Source organism: Staurois parvus, unplaced genomic scaffold (assembly GCF_062004578.1).
Source record: "Staurois parvus isolate SC_StPar_1 unplaced genomic scaffold, SC_StPar_1.0 ptg000049l, whole genome shotgun sequence".
Lineage (NCBI taxonomy): Eukaryota > Metazoa > Chordata > Amphibia > Anura > Ranidae > Staurois > Staurois parvus.
This window is the reverse complement of record NW_028317845.1, coordinates 1,499,303-1,509,217: the sequence shown is the minus strand read 5'-3', so window position 1 is coordinate 1,509,217 and position 9,915 is coordinate 1,499,303. Positions and strand designations below refer to the sequence as shown.

The following is a 9,915-nucleotide window of genomic DNA, read 5'->3' as shown; positions in this document are numbered from 1 at the left end:
GTGGTACTATAACAAAGTGGAAGCAACTGAGAACAGCAACTCAGGCACAAAGTGGTAGGCCTCGTAAAATGACAGAGCGGGGTCAGCACATGCTGAAGTGCGCAGAAGTTGCCAACTGTCTGCAGAGTCAACAGCTAAAGACCTCCAAACTTCGTGTGGCCTTCAGATTAGCACAACAAAAATGCATAAAAAGCTTCATGGAATGGGTTTCCATGGCCGAGCAGCTGCACCAAAACCTTACATCACCAAGTGCAATACAAAGCATTGGATGCAGTGGTGTAAAGCACGCCGCCACTGGACTCTAGAGCAGTGGAGACGTCTTCTCTGAAGTGACGAATCAAGCTTCTTTGGCAATCCAATGAACATGTCTGGGTTTGGCATTTGCCAGAATGATACTTACCTGACTGCACTGTGCCAAGTGTAAAGTTTGGTGGAGGGGGGATTATGGTGTGGGGTTGGGCTTGGCCCCTTAGGTCCAGTGAAGGGAACTCTTAAGGCGTCAGTATTCCAAGACATTTTGGACAATTTCATGCTCCCAACTTTGTGAGAACAGTTTGGGGATGGCCCCTTCCTGTTCCAACATGACTGTGCACCAGTGCACAAAGCAAGGTCCATAAAGACATGGATGAGCGAGTTTGGGGTGGAGGAACATGACTGGCCTGCACAGAGTCTGGCCTCAACCCAATAGAACACCTATGGGATGAATTAGAGTGGTGACTGCGAGCCAGACCTTCTCGTCTAACATCAGTGCCTGACCTCACAAATATTCTTCTGGAAGAATGGTCAAACATTCCCATAGACACACTCCTAAACCTTGTGGACACTGTATATAAATTATCCTTATTTATCTAATGTTCTGCAGATATTTATATATTTGGTATAATATCACATTAACTTAAAAGAACTCAGGAGAGTTATATGGTGGTTTGTATTTTTTCCCTAATGTATCTGAAATCAATAATATTAGTGATTAAGTTCTTTAAATTTGCCATAACAGCTGGGAGGCACTGCATTTCAATTTCATTCATAATTCAGGCGCCACCCTTTACATTAATAATGTATCATTCACATTAGAATCCACCACACTATTATTGTCACGTTACCACGACAACACTTTTTTGGCGATCTGTAAGCATTTTGCCAAGGCGCCCCTGAGAAAACCTGAAGGCACCCTGGCTGAAAAACACGGTTCTAAACAGTCCTAGGAATAGAACATTTTGCATTAAACAGCAATTTATATGACAATGATTGCCAGTGCTATTACCTGGCTACACAAGATCAGTGACAGGAAAATGGAGCCAAAAAAATCTGCCACTCTAACAGAAGCTTTTCTGTATTAAATTGATTGTATACATTCAGTCTGCTTCAAACAAAATACCTGCTGCCAGATAAGAATGGTAGGTGACCCACTTATAAATTTTGATCAGTGTGAACAATCCAAAAACACTAACTGGACACATTAGGTGGCATAAATTTTATTTTATGTTGGAGACAAGTTAAATGATTTTTAGGTATTAAAAGCAAAATAATACAGGTTTAAATAAGTGTATGGTAACCTTTGTATGTTACCTATAAATAATGGGCATTGCTGTACTACAATATATGTCTGAATACACCAAACCTGGACAGTCATAGTTGTAATAATGGTAACAGCATACTGTTAAACCACATTCCAAAAAACCATGGTCATTAGAACATACTCCTAGTGAAAACAATGGAAACTGCTAAAAAGAGAAAAAAAAAAAAAAAAGGCATCTGACAGTTCTCCATCGTATGCCATTTTCTAAACATGTATTTTAATTGTAAGTACCGTTAAAGCAACGGCATATGTATGAGCTTTATGTGTCATCTTCACACAGTGGAGACACTTCAGAAGCTTCTGCTTCCACTGTGTATGGAGGATCGGTACACTTACATAAACAGCACATCTCACCTAGCTACTACTTCACCATCTTCTGAAAGCCACAGATCGTTACACAATTCCAGCATTTTGCTGCCAAAAGTTCATATAAAAGCTTAAGGTTGAATAGTGAAGATGCTTATTACAGTTGCCACAATTCTTACAATTACATGGTATTTATTCTCCAGCCTTAAAATTGTTCCAGCAGCATATCATTTTTGATTGCGCCTTAAAAAGGTTGGCCAGTCATGGTGCCCACCAGTTTGTACTTGCAGACTTCTTTCCTTTCTTGCTGGCCGATTAGCTGACTCATAAAATTGATTCCTTCTGCATGGAATGTAATGGAGCCAAAGCATGGCACTGAATCTTGACAGGTCCGGTCATCCCAATGGTAGGCACTGCATTACAATTCAGGATTTAGTGCCCGATATTCTTTTTGTAATTGGCAAGTGGAAAAATCCAGATTCCCCAAAAAAATAAATATCCAGCAAAGTTCAGTTTATAAACCACAAGAAAGCTTTCCCGTCCATTTATTTAGAAACATTTAGCCTTTTTACCAACCTAAAAAGCTCTCCTACCCGTCCATTTTCTTATTTTTTGTTCAAAAGGATAAAATTTCAAATTCTTCATCTTCAGAATCAAAGAACCTGTCAAGGCGATCCGCATCTGAGGAATCTAATACCAAAATGATTATTTGCCATTATATATAATATTACAATTTAATCATTTTTGTATACAAAAAAAGTCACATGAATCATTTTGTCAGAAATTATTTTTTTTTTTTTTTTTATTTAACTGCCAGTGGAGACAAAACTTGAATGGGCCACTTGTTTGAAAACACAGCTTATATAAATGTAAATATGAACAACTAAAAGACAGCTTACCCATATCTATGGAATCACTCCTTAGCTAGCCAGGTCAGTGATATGATGCTGCCCTGCTAAGTGGAAGGCTCTCCTGCATAACTCTGCCACTGGCAATGTGTCTCAGCTGCAAAGTCACCTTTGTGACACTATTTGACCCTAACCTCTAATATGTTTAGTAAATTACAGAAAAAAATCTTTATTTCTATGCATCCTTTCCAAGAACATGGGGAAAAAGTAAAGTCTTAAAGGTGTTCCTGAATATTTGAACCTGAACTACACCAGGCAGATATTAAAATATTACCACTATGCAACTTTATGGCCAATTTACTAAAAGTGTGGAGCATGTTCACTTTGTAAACTGAATCTCCACTTAGCTTAGTGAACGTAAGGACAATTCACATGCAAAAAAAAAATCACCTTCTGAAGTGGACACTTAGTAAATCAGACAGACATTCTGTTTTTAACCACCTTCCGTCTGCCATATAATACAATGACGGGCGCAAGGTGGTTCTCTCGTTCTGATATGACGACATATGACGTCCTTCCATCCTCACCGCACATGCGCAGCGATTGCCAGTGCGCTGTGTCCCTCGGACACAGCGGATCACGGAAAGAGCCGAAGATGTTGGCTCGGTCATGTGATCAGCTGTGTCCAATCACAGCTGATCACATGTAAACACGGAAATGCTGGTTATCGGCATTTCTCTCTTCTCGAGCTGTCACGCTGACAGCTCGAGAGGAGAGGAGAGCCGGTAAATCGGCTTTCCGCAGAGGGGACATGTACACTGATCATCAGGGCACTGATGATCAGTGTGCCCTGATGATCAGTGTGGCCCCAAAAGTGCCACCTGTCAGTGCTCATCAGTGCCACGTGCCAGTGCCCATCAGTGCCATGTGCCAGTGCCCATCAGTGCCACGTGCCAGTGCCCATCTGAGCTGCCTTTCAATGTCACCCATCAGTGCCACCTAACAATGCCTATCAGTGCTGCCAATCAGTGCCACCTATCAGTGCCAGTCAGTGCTTCCTATCAGTGCCATATATCAGTGTCATGTATCAATGCTGCCTTTCAGTGATGCCTGTTTATGCCCATCAGTGCAACCTACCAGTGCCGCCTCATCAGTGCAACCTACCAGTGCCGCCTCATCAGTGCAACCTACCAGTGCCGCCTCGTCAGTGCCGCCCGTCAGTGCCAGTCAGTGCCGCCCGTCAGTGCCAGTCAGTGCCGCCAGTCAGTGCCGCCCGTCAGTGCCAGTCAGTGCCGCCCGTCAGTGCCAGTCAGTGCCGCCCGTCAGTGCCATGTATCAGTGCTGCCTGTCAGTGCCCATCAGTAATGCCTGTCAATGCCCATCAGTGCAACCTACCAGTGCCTCCTCATCAGTGCCACCTATCAGTGTCCATCAGTGCAGCCTATCAGTGCCCATCACTGCAGCCTCATTAGCGCACATCAGTGAAGGATAAAAATCACTTATTTACAAAACTGTAAAACAAAAACTAAGAAAAAACTTTTTTTTTTTCCAAAATTTTCAGTGGTTTTTGGTTTAAGAAAAAATAAAAATCCCAGAGGTGATTAAATACCACCAAAAGAAAGCTCTGTCTCAAAAAATTGATAATTTCATATGGGTACAGTGTTGCATGACCGCGCAATTGTCATTCAAAGTGTGACAGCGCTGAAAGCTGGAAATTGGCCTGGGCAGGAAGGGGGTATAAGTGCCCTGTAGGCTAGTGGTTAAACAAGAACCTGCTGCAGGTATATGGTGTAGACACCGAGGGACTCTTGCACATGCCTGCAGAAGCCTCAAATAGTCTGCAGATACTGATCAATATTGGGCTGCTCTGACAGGCAACACTCCAGCACTTCCCATTATTGCCAAAGTTTGCCAGCCCTTTGCTACCTCCTGCACATTTTTATAGGAAAGTAAGGCAACCCATCATTGTGAAAGGCAAATACGGATGTGAAGGGGGAAGACCTAGCAGCAAGCTTTGGCACTCTCCAGATGTATTTAACCACTTCCCCTCCGGCCGTACATAACATGTACATAAACGACCAGACAGGAGCAGTGCAGGAGCGGGTGGCCATTTATAAACGGCCTCTGCATTCACTGCCTGTAAGCGCTCCCTGGGAGCTCGTGGCACCGTGATCCGCTGCCCGTTGTGTCCGGAACACGGATCGCTGTATGGCACCTCTGTGTGAGGTCCCGATCATGTGATCACTGATTGGCCAATCAGTGATCACACGAATAGTAGTAAACAAGATGTCACTTGCTGACATCATTGCTTACTAGTGAAATCTGGGAATGATCACAGAGGTCACATGGTACAAGGCTGTTCACAACAGCCTTGTAGCATGTGACAAGCTGTGATTAATCACAGTATTTCTCAATGGATGTAAAAAAAAAAAAAAATCTTCATCACCCCCACAAGTAGTACAGTATCACTATAGTGACACTGTACTGCTAGGGTAACAGTACGTAAAAAAAAAAAAAAAAAAAAAAAGGAAAAAAATTTTTTTTAAATTATAATTTTTGGTTATAAACTAATTTGGGTTTTTATTTTTTACTAAAAAGACAGCTGAATACATTTTGGCCAAGATTTCTTAAGAAAGATTATTTATTTGCAAAATTTTATAAGAAAAACACTTTTTTCCAAAATGGACTTTTTCCTTTATATAGCAAAATCCCAGTGGAGAATAAATACCAACAAAAAGAAAGTTTTATCTGTCTCAAAAAAATGCTAAAAAATTCATATGGGTACAGTGTTGCATGACCGCTCAATTACCATTCAAAGTGTGATAGCACTGAAAGCTGAAAATTGGCCTGGACAGGAAGGGGGTGAAAGTGTCCAGACTTGAAGTGGTTAAATGTGGTTAAATGTATCTGAAGCGTTTAGTTTTTATGCACCTGCAGCAGGTTTTGTTCTAGAGTCATTTTAATCCAGTTATGTATTCATTAACACCTCATTTATTGTATTTCAAAAATCATCTAGTTTAAGTACACATTGGGGGAGATTTACTAAAACTGGTCACTCAGAATCTGGTGCAGCTGTGCATGGTAGCCAATCAGCTTCTAAATTCAGCTTGTTCAATTAAGGCTAGGTTTACACCTGTGCAGATGGTTGCTGTCGCAGGACCCGCACCTATCCTCGCAGCCGCAACCACATGCACAGTGAGATGCAGGAGATGCAGCCAAGTTCCATTAATCCTAACTTGCGGTTCCCGTGCAACTTTGACTTAAAAAATACTGCAGGGACCTTTTCCTTGCGTTTCACAAGGCACAGAAGCCTATTCAAACGAATAGGCTGCCGTGCCCATGCAAACCATGGCCCGCACAGCCGCATTTTTGTGACCCAGGGGTAAGCTTTGACAATAAAGCCTGGAAGCTGATTGGTTTCTATGCAGACCTGCACCAGATTTTGCACCATGAAGTTTCAATAAATGACCCCCTATTTGTCTTTATTTCACATTACTGTAATCCTCTAATGTATGAGCTTTATTGTATACCCAAGTATACTTGATGAATGAAAGGCTCTGCATATACAGTAGCTCACAGCCTGCCTGCTTTTGGGAAAAGTGAAATGCCACCAGGCTTAGATTTCAGGGACATATAGTACTGCTGGGGTAGGTGAACTGGTTCTAAGGTTCTTTAACCGTTTCAATACCGAGCAATTTTACACCTTCCTGCCCAGGCCATTTTTCAGGTTTCAGCGCTCTCACACTTTGAATGACAATTGCGCGGTCATACAACACTGTACCCAAACTAAAATGTTATCATTTTCTTCACACAACTAGAGCTTTCTTTTGGTGGTATTTAATCACCGCTGGGGTTTTTATTTTTTGCTAAACAAAAAAAGACCAAACATTTTGAAAAAAAAACACATTTTTCTTTGTTTCTGTTATAAAAGTTTACAAATAAATAATTGTTCTTCATAAATTTAGGCCGAGATGTATTCTGCTACATGTCTTTGGTGAAAATAACCCAAATTAGGATGTATTTTTTAGTTTGTAGGAAAGTTATAGAGTTCACAAACTATGGTATAGATCTGAATATTGATCAATCCTGAAGTACTGACAGCCAATCTAATTTCTTGAGGTCCAAGAATGTCAGAATAGTACAGATATCCCCAAATGACCCCTTTTTGCAGAGTAGACAGTTCGACGTACTTCATAAGAGGCATGGCGAGTTTTTTGAAGTTGTATTTTTATGTCATATTTTTTCGTAAAATTAAAAAATTAAAAAAATTATTTTCACTATTTTTTTTTTTTACATACTGTCACCAGTGCAGTACAGCGTCATCATATAACTGGCATGGCGGTGAACAGGGACACTGACTGGTGACAGTATGAAAAAAAAATAAATATATATATATATATATATATATATATATTCTTATTTTTTTATTATATTTAATTTATTAAATTTTTTATTTTTTTTTAATTTTTTTTCATATTTTACTATGACCAAAGTAGTACAATGTTACCATAGTAACATTGTAATACTTTGGGGAAGTGATCAGTATTTTTTTTTTTTTTTTCTTTTTTTACACAATTTGCTTATAGCAAAGAATTACTTTGCTATAAGCAAGCATTTAACTGAATGAAATCGATTCATTCAGCTTTTTTTTTTTTTGTGCTTAGCTGTGATTTGGTCACAGCTAATCACATGACATGTGCATGTGATTAGCTGTGACCATTCACAGCTAGGCACTAGTATACAATGGATGGCATCATGAATGAAGCCATCCATTGTATACAACTGTCATGTGACCTGCTGTGATTGGTCACAGCAGGTCACATGGTACCAGCAACGGGAGCCGGTACTCGGATCTGTCATCGGCCGTGTCCGAGGTGCACGGCCGGTGACAGATCGTACTGCTGCGCCGCTCTGCATTAGCGCAAACGGCACATGTGCGGGAGCACGCCAAATGTCGTGCACCCGGAGTGGAGAGACCCTTCTGAAGCCGCCAAACGGCCATTGGCCGGGCGGCTAATGGTTAAAGAACAAATCAAGTATCAGTCTCACCTGGTGTAAGATTAAGTACATCTGGATTGGATAAATGAAGAGGCAACTGATCCACCACCTCAAACATAGGTAAGGCTCCAGTAGTAAGGTATAACTAGAAATAAGCAAATATCAATGCCATCATGGTTCAAATCTTGTGATCTATATATAGATAGAGAGAGAGAGAGATTTCAAGCAATCATTTCATATTGCTTTATAGATCTTCTGGTACAAACCTTTCTGATGTGTTGACACCAATCTTCAAAATCTTCCTCCGAATTGCAGAAGAATCCCTAAGATGCAGTAAAAGACTGGTCAGGGTTAATGCAGGGGTTCATATGGAGTTCTGTGCTAGAGTATCACTCACCACTGCAATGGAGGGGTCAATCTCAGACACATGCATTCGACATGGTGGATGCTGACAATGGAAGCTATCATCTATTATATCCCCACTGTCACTGGGCTCCACAGAGAGCTGTGTAGTGTGAGGATCCAAGTAAATCAGTTCATCCCCTGTAAAAATATATATAACTGAAATTACTACACAATCCCATCAATCAGAATTCTTTAAAAAAGTAAAATCATGTTAAATAAACAAACATTCAGACAATATTAAGCACTTTGCAAATTAAATTAAAAATAGAGGAAAAAAGTGTTCCTCCATTCCCAACAGCCTTAGTCCAGCTCATAAAAGGGTTCTTGTGCACATAGATGCTAATTTTCTTCAAAATACAGAAATATATCAGCCGCCATTGGTGGCATACACAATGCTACTTACCTGACTTTCTCTGGCCTCAATACTTGTGAGCTTCACACCCAGCAAAAGCATGTACCACATGCATCTCAAGTGTGGCAAAATTCCCTATCTTTATACCTGTTTTGGGTTAGTTAATAAGAAAGCATTCAAGCCAAAATATCAGCATGGATATTAAGCAAAAAGCATTTTTTGCATAGACCAGAAATGCCAAATAACATAACATGATTCAGTTATGGTGTAAATATTGCTGTTGTGTAACCACCTTTACATCTGACAGTGCTTTTACTAAAGTATCAGTAATTTTACCATAAAGCTTAAAAAGTTTACCTGCAGGGCTATTATAGGCTTTCATATTGATTATATATTCGAATTTATCATTTCTGTTAATTTGTTGTGGCGTTGGATATAATATAAGAGGCCATTTTTAGTTAAAGAAAGCTGCAAATGTAAAAGTTAGTCTAGGGTTACTGTACAGGAGGTCAACTATGTGCAAGAAAATATTGCACAGAGCTATAGCTACTACTGCGTTGTATTTAGCCTCAAACATACCAGGGAACACTCCAGCTCTGGCATGGAAACTCTGGCTAATCAGTTTACCTACTGGGTCTTCGGGCTGCCAAGTGTTCCTTCTGGCTCAGTCAGCAGTACACTAACAGGAATCGTGACAGCAGCATCATTACTCCTGTTAGCCAAGAACCAGATTAATAGAGAGCCAGTAGCAGGTGGAGGAGGCTGTGTTCTCTCCATCTCTATCCCTCTGTGCACATGCTAGGACCTAAGATGCAGCAGCAAGTGGCCTTTTACACTGCTGTGACAAAGATAGGCAGTCTGTCCTCCTAAAGCACACCATAATTTGATGAAGATCCCTGCATGCTGACTCCAATGCCTGGAGTAAAAGGTAGATGAAGGGAGGGTGTGGGGGAGAAAGGCACACTGAGCTGGGGTTAATATTATGTCATTGTCACATTTCCCATATATGGTCACAATTGCCTGTTTGTTGTTCATGTTTGGTCACAGGTTTTTATTTTGTCAACATATTCTAACAATTGCTCATTTACAGTCCAAGTATTGTCAGGAATGCCTTTTCTGCCTTGTCAAGTTAAAGTGGTTCTAAAGGTAAAAAGATATTTTACCTTAATGCCATCTCTGCAATAAGGTAAAAAATATTTTAATAGCAGCATTAATGCATGTTTTGCATTAGGGGAAAAACAAAACAAAAAAAATAAACAAAAACACACCTTTCAATGGCAGCTCCTCCTTAAACGATTATCTGAGACTAGTCTCGATCCAGCACTGTCCTGTCTGCATTTCTTTTTCCCTCTCGCAGGCTTGGCTGACAGCAGCGGGAGCCATTGGCTCCTGTTGCCGTCTGTCAAATCCTGTGAGGAGGGAGCGGG

General features: G+C 40.7%; 1 protein-coding gene across 1 annotated transcript in view; it reads right to left on the bottom strand.

Annotated features, from left to right (window-relative positions):
- Positions 1-1,459: 1,459 nt before the first annotated feature.
- Positions 1,460-9,915, bottom strand: part of ATG4B (autophagy related 4B cysteine peptidase) — a 37,612-nt gene continuing 29,156 nt past the window's right edge. Inside the window, exons 10-13 of the mRNA XM_089665695.1 lie at positions 8,129-8,274; positions 7,998-8,054; positions 7,783-7,876; positions 1,460-2,575 (exon numbers count right to left, since the gene is read on the bottom strand). Of these exons, the coding sequence (XP_089521821.1) occupies positions 2,502-2,575; positions 7,783-7,876; positions 7,998-8,054; positions 8,129-8,274 (371 nt within the window). The 3' untranslated portion in view covers positions 1,460-2,501. The remainder of the gene's footprint in view (positions 2,576-7,782; positions 7,877-7,997; positions 8,055-8,128; positions 8,275-9,915) is intronic.